Raw genomic sequence first — 19,424 nt, forward strand, 5'->3', positions numbered from 1 at the left:
TGCGCATTCCTGCTACTTAAGCTCGCGTCGGACAGCCTCGAACTTGGTCGATGTCTGTCCGGTTGCACGGGCCCCCGTCCGACATGTGTGTGGTTACGATCGGCAAGTGAGCAGCTTGTTCGATGGTTTCTTAACAAGGTTTTTTTTTGTTGTAGCGTTGGGGCCAGAGCCGGTGCTGTGTTCGTTTTGTTTTCCTTGCTCCGGACGCGCTTCACTGTGTGCAGTGTGTGACGGAAGGAAAACTATTAAATCACCAGCTGGCTGGTCGGGTCTGGCTGCTTCGAGCCCGGAAGGATGGTAGCACGCGAAATGATCGCAAGTGGATCACGACTAAAAAGAAAAACCACACAGCGCTACTGCACGCTGCACACGGGGACCATATAAAACTGAAACCCATTTCGTGTTTTGCTAACGGGGTCTTGGCGAAAGGTGCTTAAATGAGATCCATCATTTTCCCTCCCCTGCTCCGATGGCGTACGAGTGCGATGCGGTGCGTGCCACTCCATTAAATCCCGGTAGCCCTCGGAGACGACGATGCATTCGCAATTTGTGCCTCCAGCGTCACCCAACCCATCGCAGCGCCAGGGTGGTCAGTGACCGTCGATGCCTGCCTGCCTACCGAGTGGCGAAAGAACATGGTGAAACGTGGTCACCTCACGCGCTGAATGCTCCGCATCGAGACAACATTACGACAGAAACACACAAAAAAAACTGTGCGCTGCAAAATTCGCCACGAAGAGAAGCGAACCGTCGAGATGAATGTACTAATAAAAACGTCACCCCCGTAGTACGGAAACGGAAACGGGAGTGAAGGTGTCGGTAGCAGTGCTGGGCGCACAATTTTGCGGCCGCGTGATCCCAACACAAGGGCCGGGCGGCGTAATTCGATCACTTGATCACATCAGGAGAACAGAACAGCAACCGCCACTAACGATGCACTTTGCGCCGACCGACTTCTCGGTCAACTTGGCCGGGTATTGGCCAGAAGGAGATGATGAAGCACATAATACGATAATTGGCCGCCCGGTTGAAGAAACCGTAATTGAAATGAATCCACCACACCGACCGGGACTTCCGCAGCACTTTTCCGAGACCTGGGTCTGGACGATGCGTTACGTAGGGGAGCGTACCAGCGTATTTAGTGTGGTCTCTCTTCCGCCCGGTAAATTATGGACTAAATGCACTAAATTCAGCAGCAAATCGGGCGGTACCGTACTGTGGTTCGTTTTGCTTCTTTTCGCCAACCGGAAGTGGCGGCAGAACGCAGAGGCGCCTTTATGGGCACGGGCGGTGATCTATGGACGATCGTGAACGTGTTCGCGTAGTTAGTTAGCTCTTTTTTTTTTAAGAGAGTGATATTTTAAAAAAAAGGAATTTGCTCATCAACATGCGATCAGTTTAATTACGCCGACCACATTGAGCAGAGGTAGACGATCTGTGGAAACTTTTTGAAAATCCGCTGTATATAAACGTGAAGTTAGCCAAGGCCTGGACGAGCTGGAATACGATCGACACACTTTAATATCATCAGATCTTTCCCATTTCACTGTCCTCTTGTTCGCCGCCGTAGAAGAAAGCGGTGCAGCAAGTGTGTGATGACTGAACCGAAGAGCTGTTGAAGGAACCATGGATGACGGTTGACCTACACCGTGTTGACCGGAGGGCTAGAAATGCTAACAATAAGTAGTTATATTATGACACCATGATTTGCTTCATCGCGATAAGTTGACGCTGCTTTACGAATCGGTGCTTGCAAGGGTAGAACGTATGTGCCGGTGTGACGTGACGCTCATCCTTAATGAAGATGATAGCATCTTTATGTACTTCCCGGGAAAGGTTCGCGTTCTGGGAAAGCTGTACCGATCAGTGGTTTCCTTGGCCGGTGATCATCACCATCTGCTGATTCGGGATCTACCCGTAACCGCCTGGTGGTGTGGGGACAGTTCATTGGCATACGCGCTTAAACAATCAGTGGTACACATTCCGGCCATTGACTGATCTGCTGGATTAAGATAGCGTCTGATCACCTTCTGGTCCCCGTCCCGTAGCATGAAACATGAGCGTGACATTTTTGCCTGAGCTCACATTTTACGCTACATGATCCGGAATTTATGCGTTCCCGGCCTCGGGTCTCAAATTCCAACCCGCCGCACGACTTGAACGCGATGGAAATGAAAGGATAAATGGTGACTCAATTAGAGCTGCATAGCGCCCAATGTCCAGTACCAGTACCACCGAACAGAGACGTACTGGACAGTAATTCGTTGTGACAAAGTAGGCAGCAAAACAATTAACAATAACCAAATTAGGTAAAACCTCGCCGATATCCTTCTTCTCCCGGGGTGCACTGTACTCGGAGTGGCAGTGGACATCGGACGCAGTCTTTGACTGTTCGAATGTCATACCCGCATACCCGCTAGGGCAAGACAGCCAACGAGGTGTGCGGTGTTCTTGCTAGCGTAAAAGGTTGACGTAAGCTCGGCCCCGGGTTAAGACGGACGCGAACGGCGCACTTGCGGAAAGCGAAAGTACTACACTTGGACATTGTTTCCATTGATCTCGCTTCACCTCAGCTCCATGGCAGGAGCATTAATTAAAGCCAATTGTGATGTAGAATGACTTATTCGCGGCGTAGGTTTTGCACGGTGATGGTGACTGGACATCTCACCCACGAATTGCCGGTTCGGCGATGGAATGCATTACGTTCTAGACGTGCCTGCCTAACCGTCGTGCTCCAGATACCGTTCGGGTCAGTTCGGTCGATCCAACGGGGGTGGTATAGGCGAGTTGAAAAATGATCATACAACGCAAGTGATTGCGTAGTCGTGAGATTAACATCAACTGCAGCATAACCAGCGCGACAGTGCGTCCTAAAAATGGAGTGTCCCAACTTGACAAAAAAAAAGCCCACGGCAGAATGCAATTTTTTTTTCTGAAGCTAAATTTAGCATTCAAAGTTAGAAATAACCGTACCTGCGTGTTGTTGTACAAGAAAGCAAAACGTAACATTTAAATCCCGCCCCCTTGAGGAGATGTCGACAAGAAATTTCCCAAAGCTTTCCAAGCGGCAGAAAAGATTGAGATAGCACACGTTCCACTCGAATTAATTTTCGCTTCCGAGCGTATTCGGTAACCATTCTCTAACCGCGTTGCCTGTTGTTTACCACCCGACAACCATCTCGGCCTTCAGGAAAAGGTGTAAGGGATGAAATATGTAAGACGATTCCTTGCAGCACCACGCACCACGTCCACAAGGAAAAGAATGCACCCCCGATACCCCTGATACAGGAGCCAAGCAGCAGTAAAGTTCACCGGAGAAAACCGTTTCATCTTTCTTGCGGGAGTGTTTGTCGAAGCGCGTTGTGCGCCATCCTTCCGAAAACGAAGGGGCATAGAATTTCTTCCGCACCTTTCGGTGAAGCGCGGTGAAGCGAATTTTTGGAATGTTATGGCAAGGACGCTGTGTGATCATATAATTACGCTTCGCCTGTTTGATGGCTGCCGTTTTTGACGAACAAATTGCCACGTGATGGTCGGCGACAGTTTGGAAGGTGTGAGGAAGGTGAGAAAGTTCTCGGTACCGTTTCGATAGAAAGTTGTCTAACTTTGGAAAGGGAATGTTACAGCTTTTCGATAGTGGGACGATGAATTCTGGTAGTTGTAAAGCTATTTAAGATATGTTTAAGTGACAATAATTTACGCGTTGTTTAGAAAACAAAAATGGTTGAATGAAACTCTCGAGCTCTTCTGTTGTCCGTAACTAGGGACACTTGAGTAATTTTCTACCATCCCTCACGCCCGGTACTGGGAAATACCGTGATCCCTGTCGCTGAACTGTAGCTAATGCAGCTCAACTCACTGGTGCGTTTTAGTTTAATGATATTCGCACCTCTTACAGCCCATGCGGGGGTTTGTTCTGGCTGCCGGAGAAGACTGTCCAGGCGCATAGACGGTGTACTATGGCGACTTTGGCGAGCACAAGCGGACGACGAATTATAGGGCAAGCAACACCATGGCAACGGATGCTGCAGCATGGCAAGCATAATCCACCTTCGCAACCAACCATCCGAGTGCATTCTCGAGCGAGTGCCACGGGGAGGACGGTGTCCGCTGCGGGTGTGTGTGGCAGTTGTTATGTTACCGTTGTTGTCATTCGAGTGAAAGGAGATCGACGATAATTGCCAACTTGTTTGGTTACCTCGATATTTATCCACCGCCCTCCTGTGCTGTCCCCGGGCAGGTCCATCCAGTGGGCCACCATTTTTATCATCCTCTTCATCCCTCCCCCTCCTTCCCATCCGTTTTGCTAGATTTGTTCCACTTTTTCGGTACCGAGCGGGGTGAATATGTACTGTTTGTCTTTCGGGCAGCGACACAAGAACTTTGGCCTGGGGAGGACGGGGAAAGAGTTTGAAGTTCTTGCCAGGCATGCGCCCGTTGCGTCACCCGGGCAGAAGTGAATGAGCCGTAACACCGACTGCACCGTATACCGTTAATGATGTGTCCCCGCACACCCGTTGATGATATGAGGCGCAAGGCGTATAGAGATATACATTCTCGGCGCGCGCGCGCCTTTTTCACCTACACAAACCTTCGCCGGTCCGAGCACCGCAGACAGATGGGGAAGGGAGAAAAGAAGGTGTGGGGTGGGGTTTTCGGATCGGGTGGATCGTAATCATTGATTGGATGGAAGTATCATGGGACACGCGAATGTGTTATTAGCGTGATTTGGGATCACACCCGGCATGGCGGGAACGGCCCGGTTTACGGTTGTGCTTTCCGTTCTTTCTTCGCTGACTGCCCGTGTTCACACCGATTCGATGGCGTGTCGTGAAGCCACAGTTGGTGATAAGCACCGGGGGACCAATGTTTTGCGCCCGCCCGAGCATTGGCGAGCATCGAGGGATGCATGTTAAGCGGATTTTAAACGCCCGCCTTTGCCTTTTTTTGCTTTTCATTTCTTTACTTTTTCCATACTGTTTGGAAGATGTTTTGTTTTTTTTTTTTTGGGTAACCCGGTTCGCTCTTTGATATTGCAGAGATGTTTCCTTTGCAACCAGGACGATAAAAACCTGGACAGTACGAAGGCCTAATTAATGGTGGTTGAGAAGAACCATTCGCTTTGGGTGGGGAATGAAAACATGCGTCGCCATTACGGGCACATTTAGTGTGTGAAACAAGTGTTGGAAAAGTTTCATAATCACCCTCGACACACACACACACGCGCGGTTTTTGGTGGTCTCCAACCGTTCGTATTTATGGCACTTCACTAGCACTTCATACATTACGGCTAGGTCTTAATTTTGGGTCGTTTCAAGGTGCCTTCAATGTGGTAGTATGCCGATCGTGTACTGCTGCTCCGAAACTCAATGAAACTCCACTTTAGGACGCCCCTGCCGGTGGATGAACTTGAAACAAAATTGAACTGTGAAGGGGTACGGTCGAAAAAAAAAGTGAAGAAGGGAATCCACTCCGAAACCACGAACCACCTGGCAGACAAAACGATAGCCAATTTGAAGACGCACTGAATTAGGGGTTTTGGACGGTGTCATTGTTACCTTTGTAGCGCCACGCCATTGTACGGTACGTGTGCGGTGGCCTGGGTGGCCATGGACCACCACCTGAACCTCGGGATGAAGATGGCCATGGTGGTGGTAGGGCATAAAAATAAATCAGGATATTATTTCTTCGCGCAAAGAGTCACCGACGAGAGCTCCTCGACCAATCTGCCGGCCGACTGGCCGGATGGCTCTTTGCGGTACCAGTAAATGTTAGACAAAAAGAAGCAAAAAAAAACCCAATCCCTCCCGAATCCACCTTAACGACTGGAGATTGTAATTGAAATAGTTGCCCCGAAAAAACTCTCCGTCCGTTGTCCGTGCGCGGAAGATGATGATGGTGGGCGTTCGTTGGAGGATCTCAGCAAAACTCGCACCAGATCTCCAGGTGCAGTTGGGCGATCGGGAAGCTTCATTCGTGTCCCCGGGGGAGGATTGGGTAGTTCAATCGCTGCCAATGACACCTTCAAGAGACCGTCCACTTGAACATGAGCTGCATAAGGTACAGCCGGTAAAACGCTTCCGTCAGGTTATTCCGGTGTCGGAAAGGCGTAGAATAGTTTTCGAGCGCCACTTGAGCACCGCTTCGGTTCAACAATGACCCGCAGCACACAATGATGGCTAGGTGTCGAAAGAGAGAAATAAAGAGAGGAAGGGAATAGTGTCCGTACTCGTTGAGGTCGTTACTTCCCAAGGATTCCAAAATGGTGTTGCCATGAACTCGATTGAACAAGTGGAAGTCTAAATTTTCTAACCATTCTACTTGCTCAGCAGAGAACCTCAGCAGCACCGGGGAAAACTGTGGCCGCAGTTTCCTTTGAAATCAGAGCGTGACACTCTTCGTACGCTTGGTCCGCGCGCAAATACGGCATATCAGGCGACAAGCATCAGGCAGTGGGTGGGGAACCTGGGGAGACCCCGGTGTTGATAATTTATTTCAATTACTCTTCACGGGGTTTTCTCACTTTCGCCCGTACGTGGAACGTATCGCAAACGCCGCAACAATCGCATCGGTTTCTGTCCTGGGGTTCCGGCCACCGGTATCGATGTATGATGGCATCGCAATTGAATCATCGCCTCGGTGCACCTTTTTATGCCACAACGTTACGATGCACACCGGGAGATAAAACACCTCGCTGAGGGTGGTTGGCGAGTTTTGAACCTCACCGCAGTAAACCATCCGTAGAGTCCTTGCCCGTAATTGCTGATTATATCGTTCGTTTGAAATCGTTGACAGCGACGTTTGCGCTTGATAGCAACTCCGATGACACCATCGTCCATTGCTAGCCACCGTGGCGGCGAAAAGGTTTTGAGCAGAAGGTGGTCCCCCTTTTACTGATGGCGGATAAGTTATGAACCACCGAGGTGAGGCGGACGACATCTGCCGCTTATAAGCTAGGGACACGAACTCGTTATTTGCGCCAGTCTTGGAGCCTCTCTGGCATTGGACCCATATAGCAAGGCTCCAGGGCTAACTGTTGCCGAACGTGCAGATGCTTCCAAGATTTGCTGTTGCGGGGAAATGGAACACTTGCAGCTGCAAGATCCCTTCCCTGCTGCGGACGAAATAATTGCCGTTCAGTGGAGTATGATGCGCTAGACATGCCTTTTATTTTGTCTATTAAAATCTGGTGCGCAAATTAGAACTTGTTACTTGGGACCGAAATGAAGTGCTTTGGGGAATGTCTGGAGTACCTGTGGCTGACGTAACTTCTTCCCTCACCAGTAACCACCGTACGTCTTATTTAATGTTTCTTTCATCATTTTGCATTTGAAGGCAAAGAAAATCTCGCGAGATTTGGTTGCAGCACATGGTTTCGGGAGGGAATAATTTTGAAGAACCCGGATCTTTCCCACACCAGCAACCAGCAGGATCTCGTCCAGTTTATCTTCATCCTCATTATTGAACCTTTCAACGCACATATGTTAACGTGAGCACGTCAATCTATCGACGGTCCCGCGAGACTGCCCAATAACTCCAGAAGCTGCCATTGGCATTGAAAACCATCCACCAACAACACGAGCTGAAGAAGGCTTTCCAGAAGCATTTCCCACTCACCTTCCCCCTTCAGACGAAGAAGGAGGGAAAGTGATAATAAGCTTGCACGTTTGATTCTACAACCCAACTGACATGTATTCTCTGCTTCTCATTCTCGTTACAGCTGCTGTGCTGGGATAATTGTGTTGCGAGACTTCGGGGTTTAATCGCAAACAAACAATAACGCGCAGTGGCTGCGGAGCGCGCATTCCGGTGTGTAATTTATCAAGACTCCGAACCGAAACCTGAAACCAATCAATCAATCAATCAAACCACCCGATCGTTTGATAGAGGTCGCTCAGGGATATCGGGATCATATGCTGAACTTGCTGCAAAGTCTCTGGGAAAAAACAGGGCAGAGCGTACAGCCTTAACCTGCGCCGAGGAGAGGTGTCCATATGTGCCGTGTCTTAAGTACTCCCCGTGATGTCGAAGTGCAAAAATAACAGACTTCAATAAAATCAATACAATCCCAAGTGAGGTATCGGTGTGTAAGGTGGAACAGTGAAAGGAAGACCTCTGGCAGAAGACTCAGACATTCACGCACAGGTGAGATTGGGGGTTGCGTTAAATGGCTGCCAAGAACCTTGACCGTTGATACCAGTGCCTGAGCCGTCGACAAGTGTGCTGCCTACCGAAGAATGTCGACCGATCGAAGAAATACATTTTTGACGTTCGCTGATGTGGTGTGATGAGTTCCGAGTGTGCGTTTATACCGAGTGCGAGTGGATCGTATGGTGCGCGGTGTACGATGAGTTCAAAGTGTTTCGCCCATCGTGGAAGTTGTTGCGTCCAGTGAGCTTAGAGTGACGGACTCGTACCCGATTTAAAGCCCCCTCCCTTCCCCCTCCTCACACACAACCACACACAAGGTGAATAGTGTAGTGAATAGTTTAACAGTTGGTGTGTTTATCTTCCAAAGGACAACGAGAAACGCATCAGCAAAATGTATTGCCTTTGCCGATCGTCGAAAACCATCACCGTGCGGATCGTGCTGTTGGACGAGACGGATTTTCTACACGAACTGCAGGTAGGTTGGAACGGTTGGATTTCATTAATTTCTTCAAAAACCTCCACTCCCCTCTCCCCCAATTCTCTCTGCATCTTTCGGATTGGTAATCTTCCATCGCCGGTGCCCGGAAGTTAAGATAATTCTTAGTAATACCACGGAAAGATGCTAGAAAGGCGAAGGAAAGCTAGCCAGCAGCAGCGTTCGAGCATGCTCAAGCAATCCCACCCAAGCCCGGCCGCGTAAGACGAATGGAAAATTGAATGGAAATTGAGCTCGTTAACAATCGGCACCTGTGCCGTGCCGTTGGCAGTACTGTCCAACCGGTACCCGCCGTCCATTGCTTCCCGCCACTTGGAAAACGGCCTTGGGTGCAAAAGTCACTGGCTCTGGACATCGGCTTTGGTGCGCTCTTGCGGATCCCCAAACGGCTGCCCGTAATCGCGCCATCTTTGTTGTTCCGCAAAACCGGGGTGGCTACGCCCGCTGGTGTGGCGCACCTGCGGCCCACCGGATCAGATGAAATTTATTCGAATTGAAAATCAAATTTATTCAATTCCATACAATAGTTATATTATCGCCTCATTGTTCTAGCCTCAAGACGGTGGTGCGCGCTTGTGGTTCGATCGTAATTTTTGCTAGCCTCGCTCCCCCCCCCCCCCCCCCCCCCGGGCGGGAATGTGTCGTTTCTGCATTTATGGCTTCGGTTTGGAATGTTTCGTTCCACCGGACCGGGTTGGAATCAATATTCCGGCACACTAGCGCGCTGACCAAGCGCACGGTAAGGTCGGTGCGGTGCGGTCTCTTGAATTCAATTGTAGAACGCTATCGAGTTGATCGAACGGTACGATAAACGCTGTACGGCGTAGGGTTTACGCGTCGCAGAATATTAAAAGAATCTACCTGGAAGCTTGGAAGTGCTTTGCCCGTTTTTTAATGTTGCTGCATATATAAAAATGTTCCATTATTTGGTTAAAATATTCCGAAAGTTTTAAACGGAATTAGGTAACTTAGCTGTGTTTTTGTGCAAAAGAATTGGAAGGAAACCGTGACGAAACTCCATGATCTTTGCCCAGTTTTTACACACCAATTACACACTTTTATAATGATGCACACATACATCGGCAGTGTTTGAGTCCACCAGGGTAAAACTCATTATTTCCTTCGTCGTACCTTCTTTTTTTTATCACCCAGCACAACACCGAACGAAGCGAAATGCCAATTAAAATCAAATCGTTTCCAACCCGTCTTAAGTCTTTGCCCGTACGCGCTGCTTCAAGTCCTCCGAGTCCTTGACACAAAGGGACGCTTCGCTCGGTGCTATCATTTCACCTCGATAAGCCACTGCACCGGCACAGCGATGTGCAATTTACAATTGCAAAAAGTAAAACATGATGTCCCCTAAGTCCGGCTGTCCCCTCCGGGTGCCGTTTTCGATTGGGACGTGTGGCCAGCGGACGAGTGTGGGAGAGTGAAAATTATGTGCCTTAAATTCTGACCCTGGAAATGGATTCGTTAACAAGCGTTGCCGTGTCGGGTGTTGTTTTACCCAGGACTTTGTCTACTTTATTTGTTTGTATCCTGCAGGCACTGGTTAGCGAACGGGGGCAAACATTGCTAGTGCGATTGTAAAGTGCGCGTACGCGGGAGTGTTTCCCAATGTGGATGATCGTTTCAGCGCCAGGGGAAATGAACAAGAATGCTAATTGTAAATCGTAAAGTTGTAACGGGTCGTTATCTTCATGTGTATCATTTAAGCATGAAATTAAACCTGGCTTACGTTCACGGGGAAGCATGGCCGTGCGAGTTTCAACCAGCAGATAACTCGCAAGCTATAAAACTTCCACTATTGATGTTGCAATCCGTAGTGTTGGATGCCGGGGAGTCTGTCAAAAGTTATGTTGCTCAAAACCTACTCAAAATCCAATCAGCCCGTAAAGGGTACGTTCCAGATAATAAACCGCAGCAGACACACTGGATGCTGGTCCGCCCGTTTGGACCATCCTCGACATCCTTTGTCAAACAGACGGATGGAGGATAATCGTTTCACACCTACCGGATGGTGCAAGAACACTATTTACTGATTCATTAGTCCATCTGGAAAAAGGAAACAGCTTTCGGAGCAGAACGGAACAGTGTCGGTGTTCCTTTGCTTTAGCGTTCTTATTTATGTTTTGGGGGTCCAGCAATACCCCACCCAGCCTCCACATTCGAATGCCTTGCAACAATTATAGACCTATTTCCTTTTCGTATGATACGAGCTGAAACTTTTACCAAAACCACCGAGTAACCCGTAGGCCCGCATCAGGAGACAGCATCGGTTGTATGTCTTTAAGATGAATGGTCCCAGTAGGGTTGGTGTTTGCTTCCCATCCATGCAAAATATGGCCGGCGTTGCTACCGAAAAATGTTGGCAATGGGAATGAATTATGAAGCCCTTTTGCTGCTTCAATAATTCACGAGTTTTATGGAGTTGCCCATTGGTTAATGTTTTGGTGTCGTTCGGTGCGATGAAAGCTTGGTTCGATTTCACGCTCTAAATAAGCCGGATGATCTTGCCGACTGCCGAACTGTATAAAGCTCGGGTGGGTGCTTGTTCTTATCACGCAGATGAACGCAGATTACGAGAGGACAACGTTAAACCACTGGCAGCAAATCGTAGTATTTCGCCTTAAATTTACTCATATTCTATTCATTAATCTAGATGGAGATTATACGGAACATAACAACCTCATAAAAAAAAGCGAAGCAAGAAATCGCATAATCGGATCTGCTCGAAATAGGAAGAATACGTTGCTTCAATATAGCGCCCATGTTGTACCATGTAGGTGGGCAAACTGTTTCCACCATGCCGCCGCCATAAAGTAACGATGCTTCGAGCTTAGTGTTCCAGTTTATTCTTGGTTAAGTCGGCAAGTCGACCAACGCCGCTAATTAACTGCTGGATTATGGGTTTGGCATGTTATTTACCGCTGGTGAAACTAAGAAGCACACCGCGCCCCGTTCACACGGCACGGGAAGCGAAACATGAACCGTATGGCTACAGTAACGGTGGGATATATCGGGCAAGAAGCAGTACTCAGTATTTTCCCGAAAGGAAAAAAAACAATGCGAAGAGCTCGGTAGTGGCACGGGAAATGGGTCAACTCGCTAAGAATGACAATGGTTTAGTTGGTGGCTGGCTTACAGTATCTTCCCATTTCGGTGAAGGTTATGGACTAGAAATTGGACAAATATAGGGCAACATGAATATGATGCGATCAAAATAAGTTTGATGCGAAATAGGGCGATGTTTCGATAAGGAACACAAAACAATTCTTCGGTGATTCAGTGATTCTCCATAAACTTTATAGAAGTAGATCTATATCACACTCAATTATACTCTTTATTGATAAAACTAGTTGCTTGATTAGGTCTGTGAGACTTTTTTGTCGTGGCCTGATGCAGAAGTCCTGTAAAACGATTACGGTTTCTGGTCTTTGGAGCATAAACATCCTAACTCCATCCCAATGTTGGAGTACCGTCGCTCTTCTATCCATTTAGACCAGGTGTATGTTCTAGATCTAGATATACCTGGGAAGCCTCCAGCCTCTGCGTAATTGGCTCTCAACTAGGGTAGTTTTTAACCAATGAGTTCCGTAGACTGAAAAGTTTGGAGACCTTTGAATTAGACGACCAAAACAGACTTTGCCGCTCGTGCCATTCTAATGAAGGTGGGTTGACCATCAATTGGATCCTGAGTGAGCTCATCGTACAGCTCGAATAAATGTTAATTATTAAAATTAAAATTATTAAATGTTAAATAAGTAAAATTAGAACAGTATCAATCGCAATCAGTTTATTTAGTTCAGTTGAAGATATCTAATCCGTTCTAACCGATGCAGTAGCTAAAACTATTGACAATTAGTCTTGTGCGTTTAGAGTTTGATTCTCGATGGACTCCCCGCACCCAAGGTTGACCAACATGGTTTATATAATTTAATATACAATGGAAGAAATATAATCATTTTATCAATTTTATCCTTTTCTATTTAAAAAAAAACTCCCCTCTGGACCTAGTTAACCTGATAGGTATAGTATAGGCTATCGAAACCGGTATATTGTTTGCGCTTCAGCCAGCCAGGAAGGTTCCAGTTTCCAATCACATACGCTTTCTACGATATAATTAACTACCACACGTGCGTGAATGTGCACTATTCGCGTTAAAAGTGAGAGGACACCCAAGCCCACCCCCTGGCCTGCATGACTTATATGGCAGATATAGTATATGTGTGTGTGTGCGGCTTGGTAACTGCATTCCGCTCCACTGCACCGAAGCAGCCGAAGTACCATACGCTACCGGTTGGATGATTCCAGTTCAGGCACAAAGAAATCGTAATCGCTTTTGGGGTGAAAACAGGCCCCCGTCTAGTGAAGACCCTCCAACACCAACACACGAACCAACCCCGTCCCGTTCGCAGTACCTCGATCATACCGTTTTTCACGACGCATCGAAAACACTCCTCGATCCAATTAGCTCGATCGTTATCGGCAAAGGTATGATCGGTCTCGCGATGGGGGTTGAGGGGGGGAGTTTTCACAGATATGCACGGTTTAATGTTTAATGTATCGCATTTGATTTTCCCTTTTTTTGTGGGAGCATTTTCTCACCCGTCACAAGTAAGGGGGTGATCCGCTGCTGGAGCGGAATCGGATCGCGGATATAAATCAGTTTTCCACTTTGTTCCAACGCCCAGCGAAGGGTTTCGCCGGCAAAAGATGGTGGCTTACCATCACACACACACACACACCCTTTGCTACCCCGTTGCATCGATACCGGTGACCAGATTCATCCCAAAAAAAGTTAATTATGCACGTACGAGCCCGGTACGGGCTCAAACGACTTCAAACATGGGCAATGTTCAAGTGCCTTGAAGCTTCCCATCAGCGCCATTTGGAAATTATCGCCATTCCTGGTGAACCGATTTATAGGCCTCATTGGGTTCCGTTGTTCTCGAGTGGCTTGTTGCAGCTTTAAGCACCGAGCTTTTATTATGCACTCCACCCAATCGGTTCACCCCCAAGGGGAGGGGTGAACGGAGGACGGGGTTGAGTGCCCTCTTTGGTGCAGATAAATAGTTCGATTTTCAATAATTGCATCCGAAACGCATTCCGCTTATCGACCGTAGAGGAACCATATGTATGTTGGATTGGGGAGAATTGGGGCTGGGTGGAATGGAAATGAACGGGTAAACATTATTTTAAAAATCATTACCTCGTTTATAATGCACATTTAATTTTTGATCCCAAAGTCCTGGGGTGCACTAAATTGCATTGCTGTGGTGGTGGTCGGTGGGTTGGGTGGGAGGATCAGAATGGTTATGGTCACCGTGGTCGCCGCTATTTAGGTGTTGGATGCTGCGGTTGATTTTATTTGATGAGCTGACCGGGCTTTTGATGGGAAATAATAGTTTGTGATACAAATAATTAAATCATATTTGCTGCGGTATCGGGCAGCTATTGTGCGCAGCTCGAACGTTAGGGGCATTATTTAGCGTTTAAATAGGGCAGCAGCTCCCTGGTTAAATGGAGTGTGACGCACGAACGTTCCATGTGCTTGGGGTTGTCAAGGGTAAGAACCGAATTGCTCTATTAGTCTGTTTAGCAAAAAAGAAACCACCATAGGCGCAATGATCCAACGCAAAATAGATTCACCACCGCGCCCCGGGTGTCACTGGAACGACGGTGATCAGCCAACGAGACCGCTCCAAATCGCGCAAGCAGTCCGGCCGGCAAAGGAATTTGAATATTTTATCGTGCCCTCGTTTCGACCTTCACTCATCAATCAGTGCGCCGGGTCCGTGGGTTTGCGTTCTTAGGCAGCATCTTGCGCGACTGAATAAGTCATCCGTGAGTATGGCAATATGGCGCGAGGTACGTTAACCCGCTGCTCGATTGCTTTGGGACTGGTGTGCGGCCAGCAGTGTTTTTTTTTGTTTTCGCTGTTCGCTCTACCATTCTCCTTTCGATCTTTAACCGGTCTGCCGGCTGGCTGTGGAAGGTCGAGAAGCATCACCTTCCGCCGCAAGCACTGGCCAGTTGTACGCCCGCGATGCTCGCCATGCTTCACCTTCATCACCCATCTCGGATTTGTTTAAGCTCGAAATCGAACTTGTTCCTGTGCCGAAAGTGTTCCAAAAGGTAATCGATTCTTCTTTCCGGAACGGGGTTGAAAAAAGATTCCAACCGGACGATAGTGGAGTATGGAGAGCGCGCACACAAAGAACCGGTGGCCAGTAGGAAGGTGGCGTTGCCAGTGGATGGGAAGCAACAGTAAGCAACGATAATACGAAGTATAAAGTTAAATAAAGCTACCTTTACTATTTCTTGCATCGAACTTGCTAGGAACGACCAACCCGAATGCCTTCGGGGGATGGTGAAAAACCGAAAATGTCGATCAGCGAGATAAAGATGAGTGTTTGGCCGATAGTATTGAAGTTTGTAGTCAGCGCTAGAGCCATCGAAACCAAACCAAACTTCAACACAATAGACGATACCCAGTACCAAATTGCACATTTTTATGAAGCTCCATTCAAGGTCTTCACTGTACTATCCACACGTCACATCAAACAAATAGGTTACACTGTGAAACAAAAACACGAACGCACACACTGGCCCAACGTAGCGTTTATTTTTTAAAATCGTGCAAAAAAATATCTTCCTATCAATCATACAACACAACAGAGCACAACCAGAGAGAGAGGGCGAAAAAAATCAACAACAAAATCCCCATTTTATTGACACTCCATTCCCATCGTCCATTCTTCCGAAAACTCATCTTTTAAAAGCGTTTGCTTTATTTTCTTTTAACCACCAATAAAACTACCCATCTGCGGGCTGTGCTTATTTGCGTACATTTAGATAAATGCCGTCCACCCTCTGGTTGTCAGGGTCGGTTTTTTTGTCTTAAGTGTTCTGTTTTCTGACTTGCACTTTTCTTTGCGTGCCTTTATACCACCACACCACGGTTGTTTTTTGTTTTGTTTCACGAGGGGGGAGTAGTGCTCCATCCCTGGATAGAATTTAAAGGTTTTTTGTTTCTGGTTGTGTTTTTTCTCTGTTTGTTTGTTTCGTTTTTTTTGTATTGCTTTTATAGCACACAAAAGCGTTTTTCATTCCTTTTCGCGCTGTGTGCCTTTAATCGTATCTAATCGCGTGTTTGCCCATAATAGTGAAGGTGAATCTCACTTTCATGAGATTCGGTGACGCTTTTAAGGGGATGCGTTTGGGGGACGCTTTGGTCTGTGTGAAAAAAAACATTAATCGTATATCCTTTACCTGGTCACGTACACTTTACGAGAGAATGTTCGTCTGTGTCAATTTAGTGCCATGTTCAGTAGAATTTTTGGCATCTAATTTGCTGTAAATAGTATTGTGAGATCTTCATGGCGCCCTCTTCATTCTTCTGCTAGGAACGAGGGGCCAAAAATTTTACTGAGCATCCTACACACGAATGTAGCTAAAAGGCGTCATAAGCTTCATAAGCTTTTGATTAACTCTTTGAGAAACATTTTTTGGGTTCTGATCGATAGTTTGATGAGCTTCTTTAATATATAATTATGCATAAATAAAGTAAGCACATGTGTACGCGACAAAGGTTAGGCACAAAGAGAGCGGTTCGCTTCACGTTATGCGTTGACCCCTCAACGCAGCCGTGCTGCCAACCTGTAGTGTTTATTCTATTGCAGTTTATAAAGTCTAGTTGTGTACTAGCGGTGTTGATAATGATGATGATGATGTTACATTATAATTTCTCCACCGGGGGAGAAGACGAACGTCCTCGGTCGTCTCTTATGTGCGTTTTTGTTTTTTTTTTTCTTCTTTTTTTTCATATAACGTTACAATATTTAAATCTTAATATTAATCCTATCTATACCCTAACTAAAAAAAATAAGAAAATTCACCAAAATTCACTTGTTTCCATCAGCCTTTTAATCTTTTGATTTTGCATTTATGACGCTTGATTCCTCTTATATTTTCAAATGTCTTTTCCTTAATGTTTTTTGCTTTTGTTTTATTTGCCCGTGGTTGTGTTTTCGTCCTGATATTTGGGATTACGAAAACTTCTGTTTCTTCGTTTAAAGCTGGAGCTGCTTTTTTATTCACATTTTCAATTAACTGTCGTTTTACCGTGGTGTCTAAATTTCTTTTTGCCTCCAAAAAGAGTTCGTTTGAATTTTCCAATATTTGTGCCGGGTTATGGTTTATCTGATTAAACGTTAGCTCGTTAGGTGTAAACTTAGTAGCTGAATAAATAGTATCGTTATATAATGCAACTGCTATTCTTACAATTGATTTTGTATCGCATCGTTCATATTTGTGTTTGTTCGTGTTGTAGATTTCCGTTATTGTACAATGTGTCTTCTCTATTTGACCGTTAGATTCTGAGCATGAGGCGTATTTCAATGCGATACTCATCGATGCTAAATAGTTTCTTAGTTGCGCGGATCGAAAGGTTGTTTCCTGATCGGTGATTATTTCTTTTGGTATACCATACTGAGCGAAATAATGACTTAGCTTTCTCTGAACTTGTATTATGTTTTTGTTTTTGATGTGCAGCATTTGTAAATGTTTTGAGAAAGAGTCAATTAGTGACAAAAAACTGTGATTATTAATTATATAAATGTCCATGTGTATTCTTTCCAACGGTTTACTTGTCACTGGTCGGGGAGATATTTTTATGTTGTATGGTTTGCGTTCATATTTATGCACGTTACATGTTTCACAACCATTAATAAATTGCTTTACTTGCTTTTGCATGTTTGGGAAAAAATAAGCACGCCTGAGCTTCTGTTCAACTTCCGAAATCCCACGATGAGCTCTATTGTGTTCGATCGATATCAGAAGGTCTTGTCTTTCTTGATCTATTACATCCTCAACTACCGTTTTTGTCATTACGAAGTGACCTTTAACCGCGAAATTGTTTTTTAGCACATCTTGTAACATTTGCGTAAGTGGTTCTGGGGCCTTAATTGCAGTTTGTCTGCCGTTGTGAAAGTTTTCTAAATGTCTCACTATGTCAATCTCGTTAAAGCCGCATTGAGTTACAGTAACTCTATTGAAATTTGCGAACGGCTTTTCCTTCACAACTGTTGCGTTGTTCTGTGTTGTGTTATTTGAGATTTTGAAAATAATTTGATTTCGGTAGTAGTTGATCGGCTTTTTTGTAATGTGAACAAAGTAATTGAACTGAATTTGTTCTGGTTGTTTTCTACTAAGCGCATCAGCTACGACATTCGTTTTCCCCTCTCTGTATTTAACATCGTACTCGTAATTTTCTAATTCCAATCGCCAACGCAATATTTTAGAATTCTTATTGGACGATTTAATGAATATTAGTGGTTTGTGATCGGTAATCAGTGTAAATTTACTGCCGTATAGGTAAGGCTTGTACTTTTCCACGGCCCATACAATGGCCAACGCTTCTTTCTCTGTGGTTGAGTATCTTGTTTCTGTTTCGTTTAGAGTTCTACTGCCGAATGCTATTGGTTTTTCTTTTCCATCTTGTATTTGAGACAGAACTGCTCCTAGGGCAAAATTACTAGCATCTGTCGTCAAAATGAATGCTTGTGTGAAATCCGGGTATGCTAATACTTGGTCTGATGAAATAATCATTTTAAGCTCTTCGAAACATTTTTTATATTCTTCATTTTCAAAATCTACTATTGATTCCTTTTTCAAATACCTGGCTAGAGGTTTGGTGATTTTAGAAAAGTCCCTAATAAATCTTCGGTAGTACCCTGCTAAACCGAGGAATTGTTTAATTTCCTTTTTAGTTGTTGGAATTTTCCAATCCAGTATTTTTTTTATCTTATCCGGGTTTGGTTTGATACCTTCGCATGTTATTACATGCCCTAGAAATTCTGTTTCCCTTCGTAAAAATTCGCATTTGTCTAACTGAATTTTTAGGTTGAACTTAGCTAAACGTTGTAGGACTTTCGATAAATTTTTCAAATGAGTCGGTAGGTCTTTACCAATTACAATTATGTCATCTAAGTAAACGAAGCAAATATTCCCTATTAGTTCGTTCAGCACGCTATTCATTGCTCGCTGAAAGGTAGCTGGAGCGTTTTTAAGCCCGAATGGCATTCTATTAAATTCATAATGTCCATTCGTGGTACTGAAGGCTGTTTTTTCCCGATGTGCAGGGTCCATCTCGATTTGATGAAACCCTGATTTTAAATCTAAAGTGGAAAAATACGTCGATTTTCCCAGGTTGTCTAAAATTTCTTCAATTTGCGGCATGGGATATTTGTCGTTAATCGTTTTATCGTTCAATTTACGGTAGTCTATTACTACTCTAACTTTTTTTATTCCTGAGGCATCCATTTTTTTGGGCACCACCCATATGGGGGATGAGTATGGACTACAAGATGGGGAAATTATGCCACTATCTAACATTTCTTTAATTTGTTCTTCTACATCGGGTTTCAAATGATGTGGGTATCTATAGCTCTTTGTGTATGTGGGTTCTCCATCTTTTGTTATGATTTTATGTTTTACTACATTAGATGCTGTTAAGTTTTCATTTGTTCGTAACAATACTTCTTGATTTTCATGTATTATTTTCAAAAGTTCGACTATTTCAAGCTCTGATAAGTGATCAGAGCGTATAATTTTTCTAATATCCTTCAATTCAAGTTTTTCCTTTGAACTCAGAGGGATTGCAGATATCGTTTCGAAATTGTTGACGTTCAAACCAAAGCGACCTAAATCATGGGGGGGTTTTGATGATTTGCTGATTATTCTAATAACCGATTTATTTTTACTTGAACGATAT

General features: G+C 45.4%; 1 protein-coding gene across 5 annotated transcripts in view; it reads left to right on the top strand.

Moving 5' to 3' along the window:
• LOC128310013 (homeobox protein 5) overlaps nucleotides 1–19,424 on the top strand; it is a 91,912-nt gene that overhangs the window by 10,030 nt on the left and 62,458 nt on the right. For all 5 annotated transcript variants that reach the window (XM_053046541.1, XM_053046540.1, XM_053046543.1 and 2 more), the window contains exon 3: nucleotides 7,721–8,626. In XM_053046541.1, coding sequence (XP_052902501.1) covers nucleotides 8,543–8,626 — 84 coding nt within the window. In that variant the 5' untranslated portion in view covers nucleotides 7,721–8,542. The remainder of the gene's footprint in view (nucleotides 1–7,720; nucleotides 8,627–19,424) is intronic.

This window comes from Anopheles moucheti, chromosome 2 (assembly GCF_943734755.1).
Source record: "Anopheles moucheti chromosome 2, idAnoMoucSN_F20_07, whole genome shotgun sequence".
In the NCBI taxonomy this organism is placed as follows: domain Eukaryota; kingdom Metazoa; phylum Arthropoda; class Insecta; order Diptera; family Culicidae; genus Anopheles; species Anopheles moucheti.